This window comes from Maylandia zebra, linkage group LG2 (genome assembly GCF_041146795.1).
Source record: "Maylandia zebra isolate NMK-2024a linkage group LG2, Mzebra_GT3a, whole genome shotgun sequence".
Lineage (NCBI taxonomy): Eukaryota > Metazoa > Chordata > Actinopteri > Cichliformes > Cichlidae > Maylandia > Maylandia zebra.
Window position 1 is genome coordinate 25,411,237 of NC_135168.1, and position 24,947 is coordinate 25,436,183.

At 41.2% G+C, this 24,947-nt stretch overlaps 1 protein-coding gene and 1 long non-coding RNA gene across 7 annotated transcripts in view; one reads left to right on the top strand and one right to left on the bottom strand.

Annotated features, from left to right (window-relative positions):
- Nucleotides 1-24,947, bottom strand: part of LOC112436393 (uncharacterized) — a 305,941-nt gene that overhangs the window by 269,387 nt on the left and 11,607 nt on the right. The gene's annotated exons all lie outside the window — the stretch shown is intronic.
- slitrk2 (SLIT and NTRK-like family, member 2) lies at nucleotides 10,136-15,863 on the top strand. Its single transcript, XM_004552088.5, has one exon. It carries the CDS (start codon nucleotides 11,013-11,015, stop codon nucleotides 13,704-13,706), a length of 2,694 nt encoding a protein of 897 aa, XP_004552145.1. The 5' UTR covers nucleotides 10,136-11,012; the 3' UTR covers nucleotides 13,707-15,863.

The window sequence follows — 24,947 nt, forward strand, 5'->3', positions numbered from 1 at the left end:
TTATTTATACTGTATAATAGGGCTGCTCGATCACGATTATTTTCACTGAAATTGAGATCGCGATTATTTGACGATATTTATTTAACCCTTTAAGACCTACTATAGAACCAAGTCCGCCAGAGCTTATATTATTTTTTTACATGTTGTAGTGCCATTTGTGGGAGCATTTCAAGTTGCTAAATAACTGTTATAGCCCATATTTTAATAATATGTATGCATTAAGTCCATAGTAACTACATTAATTGCAAAAAGTGCAATAAACTACAAAAGAATTTATATCATTTTTGTTTTGTTTTTTTACATATATTTCTACTTGGAGAAATTTAAGAAGTTTATCCCTCAAAACTTTAAATACAAAAAAGTTGCAAAAAATAGTTTACAACAACAGGAAATTTATTTTGAGTGTCTTCATGGTTTTATTTTGGAGATACACCAATTTTTATATACTGCAGGAAAAACAAAAAAACAATCCTATGATGCAAATTTGCAAAGAAAACAGCAGGTGCATCAAAATAAACTATTTCCAGCAGTGCAATTTGAGTTCTAAGCATCCCAGAAACTATTCAGAAAAGTCAAACATGACCAGTAGAGGTTTTTAAGGCCTACAAGTAAAAAACTACATTTCCGTGAAAATGATGTCACTTCCGGTTTCGGCCAGGAAATGGCGGACATGCGACAGTTCGCGCTGACATCTGTTTCACTGTGGGAAGTGTTACGAACAGCTGATCGGATCGGCAAAGCGTGTTTCTGGAATATTATGTTTTTGTTCCTGCAAGCGCTTTTTATGCAATTTTTGCAAAGCTATATGTGGAAGGAAACCGTGACCGAGGACAAGCTGGCGGCATAAGATGTAAGTACAACTCCTCCGGTTTCATATGCAAAACAAATTATTGCGCTAGCTTACGTGGTTCAGGTTCTACAGGGATTTAAAAATAGTTACACAAAACGGAGCATGCTGCTCTGACCGGATTTAAAGGGTTAACAATGACTTTAAAAAATAATATAAAATAGTGTGCAACACCACTGAAGTTTTTTTTTTTTTTTACCTCTCTTTTCAACCAACAGCAGTCACTCTCCTCTCCAAATAACTTCTGCTTAGCTTTCCGAGCTTCCCTCGGGTCCTCTTAATCAGCAGTCTCCAACCTTTTTTGCGCCACGGACCGGTTTATGCCCGACAATATTTTCACGGACCGGCCTTTAAGGTGTCGCGGATAAATGAGGGAGGGGCTAATAATTGGCTCAGTCATTTTTAATGATCGTTGAAAGCCCAGATCGTAATCGTGATTAAAATTATATATCTTGCTTCCATGTTTGTGTTCTGTGTCACAAAAAAATTTTTTTTTACTATAATACATTGATTAATGACCTGCAGAATCTCCTTATCATATTACGTGTCCATAATTGTCACCTAAAGTCAAACTTTATGCTTTCTCCATCTTGAAAGTGATCACATCCTTGCATTACATACTTTAGGTTCATTTTCTGAAGGCAGGTTTCTGAAAGAGAACAGGCAGATTTGGAATATAACATGCAGCGTTCTATAGATGGATACATAAAAAAATGAAAAATTACATGTATGTGCTAACTTTCTAAATACTTTGTTACATTTATGATAAAATGGATTTGAAAGTAGATAAAACACATTTATGTCGGCCTTGGCTCATTAGAGTCCTTGTCTTTAAATTAACTTTGTATGTTTCAGGTACTGCACTCTCAAAGACTGAATGAAGCAGCATTGCAGCCATGGGTCATTGTGAGCATCACAGGGAAGGTTGAAGCCGCCCACTGCACCTGTATGGCCGGAGTCGCAGAGACCTGCACCCATGTCGCTGCTCTTCTGTTTAATGTAGAAGCAACAGTGCAGATCTGTGGCACAAGGACTGTTACAGATGCATACTGGGTTTTGCTGGGTAATATGACCAAGCTACAGCCAGAGGTTGGCCATAAGATAGACTTCTCCTCTTCAACTGCCCAAAAACGGCTCTGGATCAAAACATAAACAGACCATCCGTATTGAAAGGTAAAAGGAGCCGTCCCCAAAAACGAAAAATCCCAGCTGCTAATGTGGAGGAGTTGTCACTGCTATTGGAATCTTTGCTGGAGCACAGTAAAGCTGTGGGTTGTGGGAATGACCCATAATGTTTTATCTAGGGGTCTAGATTTATGCCTGAAGTGCACTGCCATGTAAATAATTTGCATTTACTGAATATGTACTGACTGAGTACCACTGTTCAAAAGTTGAATAAAGAAACAAACTAATTTTTGCTCTTTTTTAATTTTTTTATTAAAACCACTTTATAGACAAAATGTTTACACAAAATCATGACAGCATTTACACGATATCACCCACTACTAACGTTACTTTATTTACTATCAATTACTTCAATTTATCTTTTGAAAAATTACCGCTATTTATACAGCACAAGACTTAAGAATATTTAACAGGAGCAGGTTTCATTTTTCCCTGGTTTTATTATCACACTGTTCACCAAAACGGCAGCAAACCTTCACCATCTTATCCAGAAGGGTCACCTCTTCACCCTCACATGGAAGAAGTAATCTGATTGGCATGGTGGTATGTTTGAAGCAGGTCCCTTGTGTAGCGCTGGAACCCAGTCACGATGTCATCCTTGTCATAGGCTGGTTTGCCAGCAATAATGCCAAATAATTAGCAAGTCTATAAATAGAAGGTAGTTCTGCAAAATCACTCAGTAGGATGTTTTTTTCTAATTTGCTATGACCTCAGAGTGCATCGAAAATAAAACTAATAGGCTATAAAGAGTGATATGAACATATTTAGAACTTACCGGAATGAAAATGTCTGGAGCACCAACAGATATTTGGAGATGGAAGAGAACAGGATATCAGCTCGTCTCACAGCTGTTATCCAGGCTAGACGCCTTCATTTGGTAACATCGATACACGAGCTGCCTCATGTCGCTTCCAGGTTGGGAAAGAATGAAAAGACAAACCCTTTTCAAGCTTATTCTCTTGCCGGTCGTGCGATCGAACATTGCAGCGGACCACACAGCAAGAACGAACTATGACTATGCTTTCGCTCCTTTTTAACTTAGACCCCCAAAATGGTGGATCGGGCCAAAATCCTTTCCACGCCCACCCCCGTGACATCACACTCCAAAGCCCTATTAGGCTAATCGTTGTGTCACTTCCAGGATTTCAGACAATCCCTTTCCGTCAAGGATTTTTAATTTGTTGTGGGGTTTTTGTATTTTGTTGTGGGGGTTTTGTAATTTGTTGTGGGGTTTTTGTATTTTGTTGTGGGGTTTTTGTAATTGGTTGTGGGCTTTTTGTATTTTGTTGTGGGGGTTTTGTAATTGGTTGTGGGCTTTTTGTATTTTGTTGTGGGGTTTTTGTATTTTGTTGTGGGGTTTTTGTATTTTGTTGTGGGCTTTTTGTAATTGGTTGTGGGCTTTTTGTATTTTGTTGTGGGCTTTTTGTAATTGGTTGTGGGCTTTTTGTATTTTGTTGTGGGCTTTTTGTATTTTGTTGTGGGCTTTTTGTAATTGGTTGTGGGGTTTTGTTATTTGTTGTGGGGTTTTTTTAATTTGTTGCGATTTGCACTTCCCAGCCACCGTATATAACTAACCACACACCAACTGAAAATAAAACTCAAAAAAACTCCAAAGTTCCACACCGTGCATCAGCCCTAGACTCCTGGGTAAATGTTCAGAAGATGATTTATGGAACCAGTCATCCCAATGTCCAGTGCTAACTATTGTTTCTCTTTTTTTTATGGAGAGCACACAAATATGAATGCTTTTTTTCACAACCACTATTTAATAAAGTGATTGTTGTCTACTGAGTTGCTACTGGAGGAGTCCCCTATTTTACATGTGGGGTTCCTGACCCCCTATTGACAACATTTTGGGTGGTGCATCACATCCATGCAACCTTACTGAACTTCATTCACCTTCAGCTTCATTGTGACCAATGTGCAAGGGGATACAAGTATACCCAATGCCTTTCCTCCAGGTCAGCTCCAGTTTTTGCCCCTCACCAGAAGATTGGTTTCAGATCTCAAGCTCTGCATTGCGATTTCGACTATATTTAGCCAGGATCTCTCAAACTCGCACCCTAAAGGCAACCTTGACAGTTAGCAATTGGATCACCAGGGTCTGTGTCTACTGGCACCCAACCCCTATAGCACTGGGTGGTGGGCCCAAGTTATTAATTCAAGCTGCTGGGGCCCATGTACTAATGTCTGGCCGCCTGGTTTTCCCCTTGAGTCCCCCTCTCAGCAGGATAACTTTATCCCTTGTTTGCTTTCTGTTCATGGGTGCTTTCCAAAATGCTATCTGTCTGACATCTCAAACAGGTCAGACAAATAGCAGGGAGACCCTATCAAGTCCAAATTGCCCCTGATAATACAGCTCCTTGGATCATAAGGGCACACAAACCCCGCCATCATGGTAAGGTGGCGATTAATGCAGAAGAAATTACATCCTGATGTAAGAACTGCTTCGATATTGTTTAGCTTTTTATTGATGGGCATACTGGGTTAAAAACAATTTAATTGCTCTTTAAGTCTCACCTGATTAAATTAATTGCAGTGATTTCATCAAATTAATTCTACAATTTGAAATGCTGATGAAATTAGACCCATAATATTCCTATTTAGGTTTATTATTTGCCCATTCACAAAGATTTCTGCAGGCTCTCTAGTGTTACCATAGTTTACCCTGCTTTGCCCTTTGCTTTCGTTTTCTCTCTCCAACACACCCACACATTCACGCTTTGGGTACAGTTGTCTTCAGTGGCCTGTGATTGAGTTGACAAATGTGCTGTGGAGAAGCACTGACAATATATACCCACCTGGTCTCATGGTGAAACCTGCAGGCTTTTCTACCCAGCACTCCTTTCACCCCATCAATCATAGCCAAAATGTGAGGTGGCTATCATTCTCAGTAAAAAAATAAACAAAGAAAAGGCTGGCTCACAGTCATCATTATGTGCATCACTCTCTATCATCATTTTCCTCACTGATGCTATTAGGTGATATATTTAGATTGCAGGTGGGTCTCAGTGAGGATTAACTTTAAAAATATACTTGTGAAATAGCCTACCGCTTCTACAGCAGCTGTCTTTACAGCCGATGCTCTTTTTTTTTTCCAATTCATGGAACATAACCAGAGCTGGACCAGTCCTGTCAGACTCAGACATGGAGAAAATCATCCTCACCTTTGTGTCTTCACGCCTGGCCTGCTGTCACAGTCCTCAGGCAGGCTGCAGTAAGGCCACTGCACCAGCTGAGAATGCTGCCTGCAGGCTTCACCACAGCTCCCACATCACTCCCTTCCTGACTCTACTTTCACAGGAATGAGTTAGATAACCCTTCACAAATCGCATATCAGTCATGCCATGGTGTTGCTCCAAGTTCTATACAGGAGTACCAATTATGCACCTTTAACCTGAGGTCATCTAAAGATGGCCTTCTCTATTTAGGTTCAAATCAAAAGAAGATTTAATTTCTTTGTGTGAAAGAAAGAAAATTTTAAGCAAAAAAAAAAAAAAAAACTGACTGGGTTTGTTAACTATCCTGTCCACCTAATATTTTCAATCTTTCAGATGAACTGCATATGAAAGATGGACATAGCTTCAAAGTCTACCTTGTGACTGACATATTGCTATTCTATGATGGTGACATGTTTGTCGGGTTCTTAGACAGATCCACCCTTTGGTTTCAAAACACAAAGACAATGACATCAAAAGCCATCAGCTCGAGCTGCTTGGACCTCAGGTTGACTACTGCTAAAAAAGTATATTTGCATAAAATCCATAACTTGTACCTAATTTTGCATCTTTCTTTAAAAGGCAAATTATTTTCTCAGTGGTGGACTGTTGCCCGATAGCAAAAATCTCAGCTGGGCCTTTGTGTGTAGAGTTTGCATGTTCTTCTTGTGCGTGCCAAACATATGCATGTTAGCTTAACTGATCATTCTACTTTAACCACAGATGTGAAGTAAATAAAGTGCTCTATGAATGTATGCTAAGAATATGTCTTGTAGTCTGAAGCGCTGTATAAATGAAAGTACATAACACTGAAGTAAAGATTTCTCACCAGAAGTTCCAGACTGATCTCCATTAAGGAACAAACCACAGGAGTACAAATAAGTACACTCTGCAAACGGTACAATGCTGGTACGTCAGAGCGTAAAGCTCCAGTGAAAAGCCATTTTAGCCTGAAAGGCATAAGCTAGTTTTTCTAACATGAAAGTGCTTGAAGGATTTGGGGAAGCAAGTTTTATGTTACTGTACTTCACAACTACTTGATGAATGAAAAGAATAGAGCAACATATGGGTGCATATAATGTACTATTACACTGTTTAGCATAATTAAAGGAACACTTTGAAAACACATCAGATCTCAATGGGGAAAAATCCTACTGGAATCTATACTGATGTGACTTTGTAATGTGTTAGGAACAAAAGGATGTCACATCATTATGTAGAAATAAAACTAAGTAGTTTGTATGGCCCCAACATGCTTCTGTGCATGCCTGACAACAGTGCATGATCCGAATAAGCCAACAGATGGTGAGATTTCCTTCCAGATCTGGAACAAGGCATCACAGTCTGGACAGTCTGAGGTACAACCTGGCGACATTGGATAGACGGAAACATAATGTCCCAGGGGTGTTCTGATGGATTTAAGTCAGTTGAGCATGGGTGCCAATTAGTGCTATCAACTCCTACATCCTCCAGGAATTGTCTGAATACTCTTGTCACATGAATCCCGAAATTGGTGCGCGTCAGCAAGAACCCAGAACTCACTGCACCAGCAATGGTCTGACAGTGAGTCCAAGGATTTCATCCTGATACCTATTAACAATCAGGATGCTGTTACCTACACTGTCCCAAAAAATAGTAATGTCAAATGATTTTACTGTGTATTTTACAGATGTGTACTGTTTTTCTGGAATAGCATTACATTTACATAAGTAGACTGTGATCTGACACGTCAAATGTAAAATAACATAACATCACTGTAAATGTAATAAAACACAATTTACTTGTTTGTTAAATATATTTTGTTGTACATATGCATATTTAGATCGTAAAAATACATCCAGAAATGTCTCCCATCATGCCTTGGGGCATGTGTTGCTGTTTAGATGTTCTTGTTTTATTGTTTATGGTTACGTTACGTTTAACTGTTATCTTGAATGTTGTGTTTACGCCGTGGTGCAGCGTCACTGACAGTTGTTGTTTTGTAGAGAGAGTGCTGTACCATGAGTGACTTCTGTTGTGCTGTTGTTGAACCTTGAGGCATATTGTAGCACCACAAGTGTTTTAATAAAGAGCTCCCCCTACCAGCTTGGGATTAAATAACAAGCTCAATCTCTCTCTGTGAGCTTCTTTGTTAAGATTTCTCTGCATGCCACAATGTAAAACATTGCTCGGACACGCTGTGCTAATTACATAATTTGAAAAAGAAATGTAGAGGTAGGAATTGCAATTAATATAAATAACATGACGCTACGCATCGGCCAATGAATGTGAACTAACAACAAGGTCGCGGGTATGGCTGCGACCGTAGGAAAAAACCCTAATATGAAGGTATTTTACTGTGCATTTCACAGTAATGTTCTGTTCTTCTAGAATATCATTAAAGTTACGTAAATAGACTTTGACTTCACATTTTGAATGTAAATTAACGTTAAATCACTGTAATGTAATCAATGTAATACAACATAATTGTCATGATTATTAAATGTATCTGTCTGTACATATGCATATTTAGATTGTTAAAATACATTCACAAATGTATCATGATTTCACAAATATCTGTCCATTATTTGAAAGATTGAACTGTTGAATTCAAATGTAATGCTATGGAAAAGTATATAACATGATCCCTATAATCTTGTGTTACATCACATAAGTATTATTGTCGCTGCTAGTTAGGCCGTTCGTGGCTCATGAGTTGGCATTTTGCCTTGTGATCAGAAGATTGCCGGTTCGCGCCCTGGCTCCGACACTCTCCGTCGTTGTGTCCATGGTCAAGACTCTTCACCTACCGCCTACTAGTGATAGCCAAAGGGGCCGATGGTGCGATATGGCAGCCTCGTCTCTGTCAGTCTGTCCCAGGGCATGCAATCAATTATTACGTAAACCAACTGTTAACTGTATATTCTGTACATTTACGTATTATGATTCATATTTCCACATTCAGTGACCTTGTTTATAGGTAATTTCATTGTTTGATCGCGTAAAAATGTTCCTAATTTAATGTCTAAAAGCACTTGGAAAAGGCAGAATCCCATGTCAAATTAGCGCAACAAACTCTGTTTTCATTACTGAAAATACCGTATTTTTATGGGACAGTTATTTTCTGTTATTTTACAGTCGTATTTTTGGCGCCCCAGCTGCCGGAATATTACCGTTTTTTTAAGATGTTTTTTTTTCCTATTTATAGGTGGTTTCATTGTTTAATCACATTAACATGTTCCCGATTTAATGTTTAGCGGCACTTGAAAAAGGCGAGATCCCATGTCAAATTAGTGCAACTAATTGTATTTTCATTACTGGAAATAACCGTATTTTTATGGGACAGTTATTTTCTGTTATTTCACGGTCGTATTTTGGCGCCCCAGTTGCCGGAATATTACCGTTGTTTTAAGATGTTTTTTTTTAACAGTGTACAGAGGTCTGTGCATCCCTTCATGGATATGCCTCCCCAGACCATCCCTGACCAACCACGAAACCAGACATGGTGCATGATATTAAAGGCAGCATAACCTTCTCCATGGCTTTTCGAAAACATTTCACATCTATCACATGTGCTCAGGGTAAACCTGCTCTCATGTATGAAAAGCACAGGACTCCAGTGGTGGACTTGCCAATTCAGGTATTCTATGGCAAATGCCAGTCAGACTCCACAATGCCAGGCAGTGAGTACAGGGCCCACTGGGAGACCTAGGGCTCTCGGGAAGTCTGTGCCAACAGGAACAGGATGAATAAAAATGAAACAAAGGAGCAGACAAAGGTCCTGCTGATGGGTTAAGGACATTCTATGGCCATGTTCAGCACTCCCAGAGTTTAAAAAAAACTGTTAGAAAGGAAGGGGAATAAAGAACGGCAGTGGTCCCCACCTGTAAAAGCATTCCTGTTTTGGCAGTTGTTCGTTAAGTTTATTTTATGTTAATTGGTGTTAATTTCATTAACACCAAAGCAACTGAAACTGATTAATAGTCCCTCTATGATATAACTGAACAGATCAATATCCCAGAAGTTTCACTTGCTTGACGCTGTACTCTGATTAAAAATTGTTCCTTTAAATGTTTTATATTAATCTCTAATGGGCTCTGTTAATTTGAATAATTTCAATTTTTATCTGAGTTTACTTCTTCCTGACATTAATAGCATCTCTGTACAGTAAAGGGGTGTGTGAACATGAAAGCGACATACGACAAAAGAAAAGTAACAGTGAGAAAATCATGAGACACATGGAGATTGTAAAGAGGCCTTTCCTGCCTCCTAGTGGTGTCATGGGTAACATATACATATCTTCAAAAAAGAAAGCTACAAACGAATCTTCTCGCGATAGACAAAATGATTTCTGTAATTCAGTTTCTGTATTACTCCATTTACACTTTTTGCACGTTTTGCACCTGCAAAACGTGCAAAAAGTGTACACCGTATTACACCGTGTATTACAAATGCAATACACCATCATTGCATTTGTATTTTCTGCAGTATGGGTAAGAATGTGCTGAATGCACTTTAAATTGTTACAATTGTGGCTTTTAAGTGATATTGTGTAACAGCTTCCAGTTTGAACTTACTTTGAAAAGTAATCTTAAGCTTTAGAGAGCAGACCCCCCCAACTTCCATTTCTAAAACCACACACACACTGATAAACTTATAGCATCCCTTATTTCTAGCTAAAATTTTCTCCTTGTTTGCAGAGACAGGAGTAGAATTCGCATTCACTTTGGGAAAAGATAAGTTTGCTATGCGGTCGGAGTCAATAAAAAAGACGTATCGTTTTGCGGGCTGCTGGTTTCCTTCTCAGCCCGTGTGTGTGTGTGTTGACTGTGTAGGTGACGTAACGGCCCCATGGGTTCCTTCCTCTCTCTCTCAAACACACACGAACGCAGTCAGGCAGCAGCAGCAGCAGACGCTCAGTGCTGCTCTCAGTGTGCGGAGCGGAGGAGGAGGACAGCACAGGCTGTAGTTATGTCTCAGCTCCGGGAATATTTCTCTCCTGTACTTCTCTTTCAATCACAGCGCTGCTTTTTCTCCTGTTTTCTTTCTGCGAACTCACTTTTGCCCTCCTCTTTTCTTTAAAAGGGAAAACGAAGAAAAAGAAAGAAGGTTATAAGGACGGCCAGTAGTGCGTCATGGTGCATCTTTGCGCAATTTTTATGGATCTTTTTTTTTAAGTGCTTTTTCCTGCCTGGACTATAATGGAGCGCCTCTTCTGCGTGGAGTGGAAACGAGGCAGCGTTTCGCGGCCACTGTCTCCCTGTGAATATTTGGCTGCAGCTGCTGCTGATCTGCGTGAAACCGCTGAATAAATCGGAGCTCTCTTGAAGGAAAAAGAGGGTTGCAGTAAGCGGCTTTTTTTTCTCTGCCTCTGACAATGTGCCAAGTTCATCCAACAAGCAGGATCCCGGCGATTCGCGGTGGTTTGTATCTTTTGCTTGTCAAGGATAGATTACATTTGTGAGGGATTTAAAACAGTTTTTGGAAATCATTGTGAAGGTCAATGGAAAGATTTGCGCATCCCCTGTGCGTCACGGTCCCATTTTTTATACCAAATAACGGCGGTGCGCCTTTTCCCCCCGCGCGCCTCTGAGCTTGTATGAGCGCCTGTTTGTGTCCGTGTGAGCGCCTCTACCTCCTTTTTTCTCCCCTCTCTCCCTACAGTGAGGACTCACTCCCAGTTTTTTTTCTTTTTTTTCCCACCCCCATATCTTCCATCCCTGGCTCGTGCAGCAAACTTAAATGCTGGATCTATATTTCAGCGACCTTTCCTGGCTGTAAAAATGCTGAGCGGCGTCCTCTTGCTGAGCGTCCTCACGGTCACCAGCCTGTCACCGTCCGAAACGGAGAGCCGCAAAACTTCAGCCTCCAAAGATATCTGCAAGACGCGCTGCGTCTGCGAAGAGCGAGAGAACATCCTGAACATCAACTGCGAGAATAAAGGATTTACCACCGTCAGCCAGTTTCAGGCGCCTCCCAATAAAATCTCCCAGCTTTTTCTGAACGGAAACTTCCTGTCACGGCTCAGCGCAAATGAGTTCGTCAATTACGGCAATGTCACCTCGCTGCATCTTGGAAATAATGGCTTGCAGGAGATCCGACCGGGTGCTTTTAACGGGCTCCGCTTCCTGAAGCGGCTCCACTTGAACAACAATAACTTGGAGGTGATTAAAGAGGACACGTTTACAGGATTGGAGAGTTTGGAGTATTTACAGGCAGATTATAATTATATCAGTGCCATCGAGCCTGGCGCTTTCAGTAAACTGAACAAGCTCAAAGTGTTGATCCTCAACGACAACCTGCTGTTGTCTCTGCCTCCTAATATCTTCCGCTTTGTGCTCCTCACGCATTTGGATTTACGTGGTAACCGACTGAAGATGCTGCCCTTTGCGGGGGTCCTGGAGCACATAGGTGGCATCATGGAGATTCAGCTAGAGGAGAACCCGTGGAACTGCACCTGTGATCTAATCCCCCTCAAATCCTGGCTGGACACCATCTCTGTGTTTGTGGGGGACATAGTGTGTGAGACGCCATTCAGGCTGCACGGCAAAGACATCACACAGCTCATAAAGCAGGATCTGTGCCCCCGCAGGAACGCAGGGGAGCGTGTTCACCCTGCCTCCGACTCTCATTTTCCAGGGGCCCTGGCCCCGACCTACCACCCTGGTATTAACACCCCCACCCGAGCCCCAAAAGCTTCTCGCCCTCCCAAAATGCGCTACAGACCCACCCCTCGCCTCTCAAAGGACAAACACGTCTTTGGGCCCATAATGGTTTACCAAACACGCTCCCCTGTGCCCATGCTGTGTCCCAGTGTGTGCGTTTGCACGTCACAAAATCCAGAGAGTGGACTGAACATCAATTGCCAAGAGCGGAAGTTACACAACATTACTGAGCTTCACCCCAAGCCCTCCTACCCAAAGAAACTCCACCTCACTGGTAACTATTTACAAATGATTTACAGAACTGATCTGACTGAGTACAGCTCGCTGGAGCTGCTGCATTTAGGGAATAACAGGATAGCAGTGATTCAAGAAGGAGCTTTTGAGAATCTCACAAACCTCAGACGGTTATATCTGAATGGGAATTATATTGAATCACTCTCTCAGTCTCTCTTTGCTGGTCTGCAGTCTCTCCAGTATCTCTATTTGGAATATAACATCATCAAGGAAATTTTACCACAAACATTTAACTCACTTCACAACCTTCAGCTGCTGTTTCTCAACAACAACCTGCTGCGATCCCTCCCTGACAATGTGTTCGGGGGCACCATGCTAACAAGACTCAACCTGCGGAATAATCATTTCTCCTACCTTCCAGTTCGCGGTGTTCTAGACCAGCTGTCTGCATTCATTCAGATCGACCTGCAGGAGAACCCCTGGGACTGCACCTGTGACATCGTCGCCCTCAAAAACTGGATGGAGCTGTCCAGTACCAGCGTGGTGGTTAATGAAATAACCTGTGATTCCCCCTCGAAGCATGCGGGGCGCCTACTGCGCTCCCTTCGCAATGAGGCCATCTGCCCTGAGCCCAGCGAGGTGCCCCCACTGCAGCAGGCACCCCCTACGAAAGCTCCCACATTAAGCAGCCCTCACACTGAAGCCCCCACCCCCTCTTCCTCTTCTTCTTCTCCCACTTCTTCCCCGTCTTCTTCTTTCAGCTCAGTCAGCCCCACTGAATCCCGCCTCCACACCCCTGAGTTACACCCCGAGGTCCCCCTTTCAGTCCTCATACTTGGGCTCCTTGTGGTTTTCATCTTGTCGGTCTGCTTTGGCGCTGGCCTCTTTGTTTTTGTTCTAAAACGGCGCAAAGGGGTCGAACACATCCCCACAGGTGCTAACAACTTAGATCTCAACTCTTTCCAAGTGCAGTATGGCTCCTACGCTCCTGAACCAACCCAAGACAAAAGCTCTGAAAGCCACGTTTATAACTACATTCCCCCACCCGTGGGCTCCATGTGCCAAAACCCCATTTACATGCAGAAGGATGGTGAACAGGTGGCTTATTACCGCAACCTGAAGGAGCTCAGCTTTGGACCTCTGGACACAAAGAAGGATGACATCCTTCACCGCAGCCCAGGGGCCTACACCATCAGCACAGTGGATTTTATGGATAAATCTCCAACGTCATGTGGCTTGGTCACCCCGGAGCCTCCTGAGATGTTGTATCAGAACTTAGGGGAAAGGCCCAACAAAGAACTCCCCACAACGGCAGGCATCCCTCCATTCACCTACAACTTTTGCACTCTGCCTAAGAGACCTTGCATCGTGCCCCCTTATGAGGCTGCCACAGCACGGAGGCACATCAGCAACCAGGACAGGGTGAACAAAACTGTGTTGTATGGCACCCCGAGGAAATACTTTGGGCCCGAACACCCTTCTAAAAATGAGCACCCACTCCTGCTCCCTGGAAAGCTAAAAGCAGAGCCCGACTACCTGGAGGTTCTGGAGAAACAGACTGCCATGAGCCAACTGTAAGATAGTGACAACGGCCGCATTCGTAATAATCACGCTGTTACTGTAATAATAGCCCTCTCTATATATCTATCTTATCTATCTGTGTTCAATCCTACATGACAGACTGGAAGTGAACTGAAGCCTCTGATGATCTTTTTTTCTCTCTCTCTTGCTTTTCTTCTCTCTCTTTTTTCTTTCCAAGATGTATAAAAGAAATATAAGAAGTATATTATTATGCAGGTCTATTTTTTTCTTCTGGAAGGTATAAATTATTTCTTCATTTTTGGAAAAAGGAAATTCTAAAAAAAAAAAGAAAAAGACTTTGATGACAGCAGGTATCCAAAATGGGCAGGACTGTGTACAAAAACTGTATTTTATTTTCCCAGTGACAAAGACAAAAAGAGTTATTCTTTGTAGAAGAGGACTGACATTCCTGTATATATTTTTTAGCCTACACAGATAAATGGTGAGTGTTAAAACCATCAAAGAAAACCTTTTCAACACCCGACAAATGGCGAAATCATACAATACTTATCCCAGAAAGTGCCTTTGCACTCAACTATTTTAGCAACGATGCTCTCTGCAAACTGGAAATGTCCTTTTTTCTTTTTCAAAGTGCTGTATTTTAAAGAAATCTTTATGTAAAATAGAAGATTTATTTGTCCGTTTCAAAAGAAAAAAAAGGAAAAAAATGAACTCGAGACCGGGTGTGAAGTTATATGTTGGTTCCTGCCAGGGAAGACCATATTATTTTGCTATGTGTCTTTGGAGCTGTACAACTTCTAGACAACATTGTATGCTATAGGTGAGCAATACAGTGCGGCAAAGCAGCGCAATTAAATTTTCACTGAAGCACTTTGTCAAGATCCTGAGCTGGGAGTGAATTTTGTTTCCACTGTGCATGATTATTTTTGGATGTGGTGTTACGCTGTGCCGACTGCTGTGTGTGTGTGTGTTTGTGTGTGTGTGTGTGGTTACAGCCAGAGAAAATGAAAATAGAGCCTGCCTGCAGCTCCTCCTCCTCCTCTCGCACTCACTCTGTCTGTAATGAAATGTGATGGGCCCTCTAATGATTGACGAGATTTCTTTTTTCTTTTTTTTCCTTTTCTCCTGCAGCTGAAAGATATTTGCTGCATTCCTACCAAGCAGCAGATGTCAGTAAATGTCGGCTTCTGCTCAGTCATCATTTGCTTGTCCAGGGAGTTTACAGAGGTGTTGGCGAGTCATGTCCAAGTGACCCCTAAGACATTTTTTTATTTTTATTTTCTTGACTGTCTGACCAGATTTAGCCCAAAGATCTACATGTGTTTCTTAGTGCTCTGGGTCTGGGTTCGGGTTTGCTGGCTGTCTTGCAGATGTACTGAAGTGGAAAAATGGCTAATCATGTCTAAGGCTGTCAGACTATAATCCTGACTGAAAGAGTCAGGATTATAACCTTGATATCAGAGGGCTGAAGAACTGAATATGGTTGAAAAGTGAAATGAGAAAAGTTGTCATTGTAAAACAAAGCTTGGATCAATTCTTTCAACCTTGAATTGTGTCTATGGGGAAGTTTTCTGTAGATTAAAGCTTGAAAAAGAAATAGTGGATAGTCAAATTAGCCATGTACTGCACACCAGGCAGATTTTAGAGCAGGGGAAAACTGGGTTAAATTTTCTACAGACATGATGGTTTAGACTTTTAGATCATACCTAGCTATATTTTCTGTGTTTGTAGAGCAAACAAATGCAGCATTTGATCAACCTTTGTTTGTCTTTGAGATGGCAATCATCATACAGCTACTCATCATGTACAAACCAGTACTAATGGTGCTTTAAAAAATAGAATATTGTTATATATATATCTACATATAAATGATTCTTTCTATTTCATGGTAAAATTTGCTTGAGACTGTCTCACTCAATATATATATTAATGATGTTAGTTTGGAGACGCATGCTCGTATTTTTGAAACACCAACATGTGATGCACGTATCTCTCAGACTTTAAGTTTTGAACCAACTTTAGCCTTTATTTAATTCTTTCTAATGTGCAGAAAAGATTTTCAACCAAATTTAGACATAAAGGAACGCTTCTTTAGAGGTCACGACTAGATTTATCCCTAAAATCAACATCCATGCACTTTGAGGGCTTGGTGGACAGGATTTGTAGCAATGTGGCAGAAGAAGGCGACCTCTATTTTCCCTTTGTGACTCAATATACTTGATGACTTCTTTTTCTAAACATCTTTTCACTTTATAGCCTCATAACATCACCTGGTGGCTGGCAAATCACAGGGGTAGAGTTAGGGTTGGACTGCATTCTTGGCAGTTTAGAAGACATTATCTTCTGATTCTCTTACATACATTTTGACCTTATACATCTTGTGTCAGGAAATTTCTTTTTGGGTATTGCAAATAGGTGAAACTTGCACATAAAGAAGTCAATGTAAACCAGCTCCAGGTCTCAACAGGTCACCAGCAATCATGTGGATGTTAAGAGTTTAACCAGATGTCAGTGTTTTGTAGTTGTCTAGCAAAGCTGCCTTTTTAAGTTATTTTTAAGAACCTTTTGCAAGGTGGGACCTCCTTTGTGGCTAACTTAGCCATTCAACACTTCCTTGAAAATCCATCCCCAGTGTGGGTCACTACAAGGTTCAGTTTTTTCTTCAGCAGGGTCAAGGGTTTGTCCAAATATCTCTTAAGTGCTGCTTGTACTGTCAGAAAAGAAACCAGCTGGACTTGAGGGAGGTATGTAAATAGAGAATGTGGCTTTTTCTTTTAACAACTGCTCCTTCTTAAGCATTTTAATCTTGCAGGAGAGAAGAACTGTCATTAATGTTGCAATTAGAAGTAGTAGGTAGCCCCTTGTGAGTAAGCAGTAAAAGGAAACTTGAAATAGAGGGCAGGCTGCAGTATGCAGAGAGCTGACAACATTTCTCCACATGTAATGCCAGCTATTTGGGTTCTACTTGGCTACTTTGTGAACTTTGCATTGAGTAGAATTGTTCTCATGGTGGGGGTACCATTTCGAGGAGCAGTAAAAGAAAATGTGCTGCACAGCATTAAGAGGTCTGATTTTCCATGACAGCAAGCTGCTGTTGGAAAATGACTGCTGTTTGTGTCATCCCCCCTCTACACTTTTTGGCCTGTCCTCCTCTCGTTCCCAGGCGTGCGACATGGATGAACTCTGCAGGCCACTCTAATGCTAATTCTGTTTTCTGCTCTTCAAGTCCTACCCAAGTTGACATTGGCTCTTTGTATTCTGTGTGAATGGCCTTCCAGCAGCCGAATTCTTCTCTTCCCCCACTTCTTCCTTTTTTATGTCCCTGGCTTGCTGCCCTCCTTCACCTCCTCCTCTGTCTTTTGTCCTTGTTTTCCTGCCTCTGCTGGATAACTCCAGGCTATTGTGTTGCTGTCCAGGGTGCTGAAATGTTGTCGGTAACAGGGCCTCGTTCCAATCTGATGGCTAGGACCTGCAGAGAGTCTCACGCCAAGGAGATGAGTACGTTTATACTCCATTTCATTGAAACGGTTGTATTTTCCAGTGTTCTTTTTTTTTGTCTGTTTTAATTCAGTTAGAAATCCTTGCTCTAAAATAGGTCTGCTTAAGCTTAAAGGCATTGGGCGAGCCGTGCATATTGCATATGTACGGCTACATGTGCTGCTTTGAACTTTTGTGGTTTGCTACAAGATGATCTGGTTGCACTGAATCATATGAGAAACTATAGTTTAGAAAAAAACACCTTTCAAATGGAAAGCAGATTTTCAGATCTTTTTACCACATCTCCCAGTCGTTCAATGACAGAACTATGGACTTTCTTTTTTTGCTAATCTTGTATGCTTGATGTCTTCATTTTTATGGTGAACCTATGTCACTTTCTTTTTTGTTCACCAATCAGTTGTTGGCCCTCGTATGGCACCAGTTCCACAGGTCTGTGCTGTTGACTTTTGAATGATGTAAGGCGTCTTTATAACCTGTGCATAGGATGAATTCTTACAACAATTCTCTTTGTAGCTACACAAATGGACTCAAACATGTGACCATGAATCAAATATCAGCTGGCTGCAGCTTTCAACAGTAGTTTTGTCAGAACATTAGTGCTCTGCTCAGACGCACACAGACCTGCAGGTTCGGCCCTCCTGGTCCTCTCCTGAACCTCCAGAGCATAACCGTGATGTTCACCATCAACATAAGCTGGTGGAGTTTGAGTTCATCCAGATGCAGAAAAAGAGACTGATTGGAGAAACAGCTGCATAAAATCTAGGACTACCACAACAGCAATCTGGTCAATAAACCTGCCAGTTGGGAAAATGACAAGAAAGTCCTGGGTTGGCTTGTTACCAGTGACTGAACTTTCAAAATAATGATACCAAAACCAAAACCAAAAATGGTCATTTACTATATGAGTTAATATACCTGGGCTAAAGAACAAGATCATCATAGTTCAACATTTATCCCAGCAAAAGTAAATGAACTGGTACATAAATAGTGCTTTTCTACTTTATTTGAGCGCTCAAAGCACTTTCTTATTTCAAGCCTCATTCACACAAGTGCTTTTTACCCAACATTCACACACTCACACACGAGAATTACATCAACTGGCCATAATTATCTATTTGTCCAATGAGAGTTGAGCTACTTACATCACTGGACCATTGGAATGCAAAGTTTCCGTATTAGTTTTGTAAACCAATATTAGCAGGCAGGAGCCTGACTTTCTCTCAGTAGGCAGTGTTTTGAAATAATATGGTTTGCAACCAGTTCCTGAGCAAGCACACTGCAACCCTGAACAGGTAATAATAATAAAACAAAGCTCTCTCTTTTTAATGTTGTTCTGCTATTCCCACTGAAACACCTCATTTACTCCAAATCCTCACATTTTCTCTACCCGTTCCCCTGTCTTTCTTCTTCCTCCCTCTCTCGCTCATGGCCCCTTAACTTTTCTTTTTTGAGACAGCGTATCGAGTTGCTTTCATCCACGGTTTCTGGTGCAAAGGCGCACGGCGTGCGAGAGGGTAGGGGAATGCTGCGGTAAGCAAAGCTGTGAATGCTGTCATGCGGGCTTCCTTTTTAACAAGCTTCACCATTTCAGCTGCCGCGTGAATGGGAGGGGAGAAGCAAGAGAGAGGGAGAGAGAGGGAGAGAGAGGGAGTGCTGTTCATTCCTCTCCTTTTCTGAAAATGGAGTGATTTTCCTTCCTTGGGCACAATAGGTCCTCTGTGTCTTTTTAGTAGCTGTGAAGGAAAGAGAGGGAATGCTAGCACGCGGACATGAACACACACACACACGCAAATACACACACACACACACACACACACACACACACACACACACACACACACACACACACACAGAGGGGATAGAAAGGAGGGTTGGAACATGTGCAGCCTTGCACACCAATGAGGAAGCTTTTTCCCCAGAACACTCTCCTCTCTTATCTTGCAGCTCTGGGACTACTGTGTGTGTGTGTGTGTGTGTGTGTGTGTGTGTGTGTGTGTGTGTGTGTGTGTGTGTGTGTGTGTGTGTGTGTGTGTGTGTGAGAGAGAGACAGAGAGAGAGAGTGTATTCATATATTCATATATGCCAGGAGTGAACATCAGTAATTTTTTTTATGTTTCTGTGCAATTCAAATGTATAAACAGGTATTTGAAATTCTCACTCTCACTCTCCCTGCCTCTCACTCTCTGTCTGCCTGCCTCTCTCGCCCCTCATCTCACTCTGCCCCCTTGTCTCTTTCAGTGATATGATAGAAGACTATAAATTGGTATTCCTATAGTGCGGCTCAATGAGTGGATAAGCGATTCAGAGATGACTTTGAAGCATAAGGGCTGCTGCTTTGAGTTGATTTATAATAGGCATTTCAGTGGGACTTTTCTGTATCTGTGTGTGCACACGTGTGTGTGTGTTTACTTTTTTTCCTTTTCTCAACTTTTGTGCATGACTTCTGCTTTCACATACAGTATATGTATGTAAATGCAATCCATTTGGTTTTCCTACTCTGTTTGTGTGTGTGTGTGTGTGTGTGTGTGTGTGTGTGTGTGTGTGTGTGTGTGTGTGTGTGTAGCCCTTCTCCATCAGTCTGTTTAGCCATTCCACTTTACTTGTACTCAATAGTGTTCACGTTATCCTCTGCTGTCATTTGTCATTCACAGATTTGTGCCTTAATTTGAGTTACAGTACCATCGTTTCACTTCTTGTTTTTTTTTTTAATGTCGCCCTCCCCAATGCCTCGAGCTCTGAAGTTACCGGGGAGTCATATTTAGGTGAGGTGGATAGTGGGGAGGTGATTTATTTAATCTCTTCCATTTTAAAATGTGTAAAAGAGCGACATTAGTGCTGAGCCTGAAGCATTTGTAGCTGAAGTATAGATCCAGCTCTGCTCAGAGGTGCCTCAGTTGGGACTACAGATGAGACACAGATAGCAGGAAGATTGCTGTGCCATTTTTCTGCTGCTTCTCATGGACTTATGTGAAATCAGGGCATTTTTGTGATTTGCTTGTGAGCGCATTACACGGGGTTTGTTTCTGTTTTACACTTTAATACTTTTCTACCTGTTGAGGTACAAAGGCTTGCCACTGGTCTTGCACCTTCTGAGGTACACTTAATGAACCCCACAAACAGGGGGTACACATTTGTAGCTTATAGAGTTTGTAACATCAGGTGAGAATTTTGTAGCTTAATGTAGCAATAGAAAAAAGATTCCTTGCCATGCAGGGGATGCATTAAGCTGCTTCATATACAGTGGGGCAAAAAAGTATTTAGTCAGCCACCGATTGTGGAAGTTCCACCACGTAAAATGATGACAGAGGTCAGTAATTTGCACCAGAGGTACACTTCAACTGTGAGAGACAGAATGTGAAAAAAAAATCCATGAATTCACATGGTAGGATTTGTAAAGAATTTATTCGTAAATCAGGGTGGAAAATAAGTATTTGGTCACCTCAAACAAGGAAAATCTCTGGTTCTCACAGACCTGTAACGTCTTCTGTAAGAAGCTTTTCTGTCCCCCACTTGTTACCTGTATGAATGGCACCTGTTTGAACTCATCATCTGTATAAAAGACACCTGTCCACAGCCTCAAACAGTCAGACTCCAAACTCCGCCATGGCCAGGACCAAAGAGCTTTCGAAGGACACCAGGAAAAGTATTGTAGACCTGCACCAGACTGGGAAGAGTGAATCTACAATAGGCAAGCAGCTCGGTGTGAAAAAATCAACTGTGGGAGCAATCATCAGAAAATGGAAGACATACAAGACCACTGATAATCTCCCTCGATCTGGGGCTCCACGCAAGATCTCATCCCGTGGGGTCAAAATGATCATGAGAACGGTGAGCAAAGATCCCAGAACCACACGGAGGGACCTGGTGAATGACCTGCAGAGAGCTGGGACCAAAGTAACAAAGGTCACCATCAGTAACACACTACAACGGCAGGGAATCAAATCCCGCAGTGCCAGACGTGTTCCGCTGCTGAAGCCAGTGCATGTCCAGGCCCGTCTGAAGTTTGCCAGAGAGCACATGGATGATACAGCAGAGGATTGGGACAATGTCATGTGGTCAGATGAAACCAAAGTAGAACTTTTTGGTATAAACTCAACTCGTCGTGTTTGGAGGAAGAAGAATACTGAGTTGCATCCCAAGAACACCATACCTACTGTAAAGCATGGGGGTGGAAACATCATGCTATGGGGCTGTTTTTCTGCCAAGGGGACAGGACGACTGATCCGTGTTAAGGACAGAATGAATGGGGCCATGTATCGTGAGATTTTGAGCCAAAACCTCCTTCCATCAGTGAGAACTTTGAAGATGAAACGAGGCTGGGTCTTCAAACATGACAATGATCCAAAACACACCGCCCGGGCAACAAAGGAGTGGCTCCGTAAGAAGCATTTGAAAGTCCTGGAGTGGCCTAGCCAGTCTCCAGACCTCAACCCCATAGAAAATCTGTGGCGGGAGTTGAAAGTCCGTGTTGCTCGGCGACAGCCCCAAAACATCACTGCTCTCGAGAAGATCTGCATGGAGGAATGGGCCAAAAAACCACCTACTGTGTGTGCAAACCTGGTAAAGACCTATAGTAAACGTTTGACCTCTGTTATTGCCAACAAAGGTTATGTTACAAAGTATTGAGTTGTATTTTTGTTATTGACCAAATACTTATTTTCCACCCTGATTTACGAATAAATTCTTTACAAATCCTACCATGTGAATTCATGGATTTTTTTTTTTTCACATTCTGTCTCTCACAGTTGAAGTGTACCTCTGGTGCAAATTACTGACCTCTGTCATCATTTTAGGTGGGGGAACTTGCACAATCGGTGGCTGACTAAATACTTTTTTGCCCCACTGTATTTGATAGTGTTTTTCTGGTCATATTGATCTGTGCGAACATGCATGTGTCAAACTTGTCAAATTGTATTAATAGATTTCCATTTATCTTAAATAAATTTGAAACAATAACCTTATGAGATCTAAGTACTCCTAAATCAAACTGCGTGTTATCAGATTATAACATTTGTGGGTTTTTAAAAAAAAAATGTTCTCCTAAGAATTTACAATCAGGGGACAGAAGAGGCCAAAATCATCACTGGTATTGACCCAAACCATACCATATTTTTCTGTTGTAGAGGAAGGTGAAAAGGGATCTCTGGTAAAAAAAAAATGTGAATAGTTTTTGAGGTGTGTCAGTTTGTGAAAACTTTGGAGGACAATTTAATAAAAATAAGTTCATAAGTTGCATCTTTCAATTGCAGTGTTAGAGTAAGTCATTGATGACTTACCCCAACTGCAGTTTTGCCCAAGTAAAACATAACATAAGTGTTATTATTCCACGTGTTTTGTATCATATTCCTAAAAATATTCAGCAAAGGTAATCCTTTAACTCCCAGTAACCTAAGTACAAAGTGTGGTCAGCAGAGATGGGCAGTAACGCGTTACTTGTAACGCGTTGCCTGTAATCTGATTACTTTTTTCGAGTAACGAGTAAAGTAAGGGATTACTATTGCAAAAACGGTAATTAGATTACCGTTACTTTCCCGTAGGAACGCTGCGTTACTGCGTTACTAAAACCGTGATTTTTTGCGAGAATGTCTCACGACAGTGACGTAAGCGAGTGCGCCGTTCGTGACAACAGCTGTGTGCAGATCAACAATGGATCACATATCGATTGTGGGAGAGAGTATGAGCGTGCAGCGTGGAAGTACTGACCTTACTTTGAGTTTGATTCCATAAAAAGTGACAAAAACATTAGCGTCCGTTGTGCGTGGGAAGAAAACTTCTTTTTACAGCAAAAAAAAGCCCTAAACTTCCAAGCAAGCACCGAGAGCGCAACGACGTAATGGGAAACTCACAGAGACACTGCCGTATCCTTCCACTGACCGCTGCACACCTGCACCAGGGTAAACCTCCGCCTACTGCAGTCCTGCTTTACAGGTGAAAATAGAGCAACAGGACCGCTTAGTCTTTGACTTTATTTATGTTCTGCTGTGTTTTACTTGCATCTATTTGAAAGAGTGAGTGTAAACAAAAAAAATATTTTATGTGCTGGAATGTGCAGAAAATAGGTTTAAATGTTAAACTAATTTATTCAACTCAGAGAATGTTGCATATAATTAAATTTTTGCTTGATGCATAAAGTTAAAAGATTAAAACTAATAAAACAAGTTTTAAAAAGAGACTTTTCCATTTGATTACATTTTGTATGATGGATTATGTAGAAAAAGTAGAATTGGGCTGAAAGATATATCGCTTTATCACCTCTTCAGGTTGTAAATCGTGTTTTTAAAAAGTAACTAAGTAACTAAGTAATTAATTACTTTTGAAAATAAGTAATCAGTAAAGTAACGAGATTACTTTTTGGGGGAAGTAATCAGTACTTAGTTACTGATTACTTTTTCAAGTAACTTGACCAACACTGGTGGTCAGACAGGAAGACTTGTCTGAACACATACAGGAAGCACTTTTTTAAAAAACTTTTTCTGTTATCTACTGTCAATATGATATTTTTACTTTGAGTCCAATGGTAAAAAAACTAAAATGGGATGGATGTTTAGAATTATCAATCAAGTAAATGCCATTGACACAGTGAGCAATAGAAGATCTGTTAGTTCAGCTTGATAAACTGAGTCAGCATGTTGAAGTCGGGTAAAAATGCAGCCACTTCATATCTGGCCTCAGGTCTCATTTAACATTTCAAACAGGTTCAATCAGCTCAGATCTGAAAGGCACACTATTGTTGCGGTTCAAGTCTCGGTCTTAGAAAACACTTCCATGAAAGCCACTAAAATGTTGCTCTGTCTTAACTCAGGGGGTCTCAGTCTTTGCTTCATTTTTTCTCAGTTACTTTGTTTTTAAGTGAGTAGATTCACATGTAATCCAGTCATCTGGGAATGTCAGCAACAGATTTAAAATGCTCTAACACTCTGTTAACTGGAAGACTAAATTACCTTTATCAACCTAAAATAAGTTCTTATTCAGTGGAAGGACCTGTCTGACTTTTTTAATGACTGTCATCTGGTGTGTGTATGTAGTGAATGTGAACAGTTTTGAAAAAGAACTTCTTCAAGCAAGCAATGTGACATGTGTGCTCAAGACTAACTACTTTAGAAAGCATTAACATTGCTCAGTCTTAGCAACTTAAACAGGCACTTGTATATTCAATGTTAGCAGACTCGAGCCTGCTTTTGTAATTTCTAGAGGGAGCTGCAGTGTGCTGAGCATTCTTCAGTAAAACAGCCAAGAGCAGAGGCATCGCAGTTAACCAAGCAGGAGGGAGACATGCTCTGAATGCAAGGCACAGCCCACTGAGGTGGTTACATGTTATCAAAGTGTAATTACCTTGTTCACATGTAATTACAGAGCCTGATTAAATCCTAATGGAGCCATGATTGCCCTTGATTAGATTATTGATTTGCAGTGTTTTAAAGGCAGTGAGTACACAGCCATGTTAACAGCTGTCTGGCTTAGAGTGTTTTAATGGTTACTGATCATCTTAAGTTGGTTTTAATACTAACAGTAGTTTATATGTAATGAGAATGATATAACATGCCTTGTTTGTTGGGGGTGTAAACTTTATATATTGGACTTTAATAAAAATCTCAAAGAGGTTGAAGTCACTGAGGATTTTCAGATTTATACAATAGATCCATCTACTAGGCGACTGAGGGGCAGCACTGGTAGTACCAAATGTTTTTCTTTTGTTTGTTTGCTTTGTTTTATTTTATTCTTTATTGTAAATTTAGTAACTGCCTGGCTGTTGCTGAGGAGGTAGAGCAGGTCATCTAC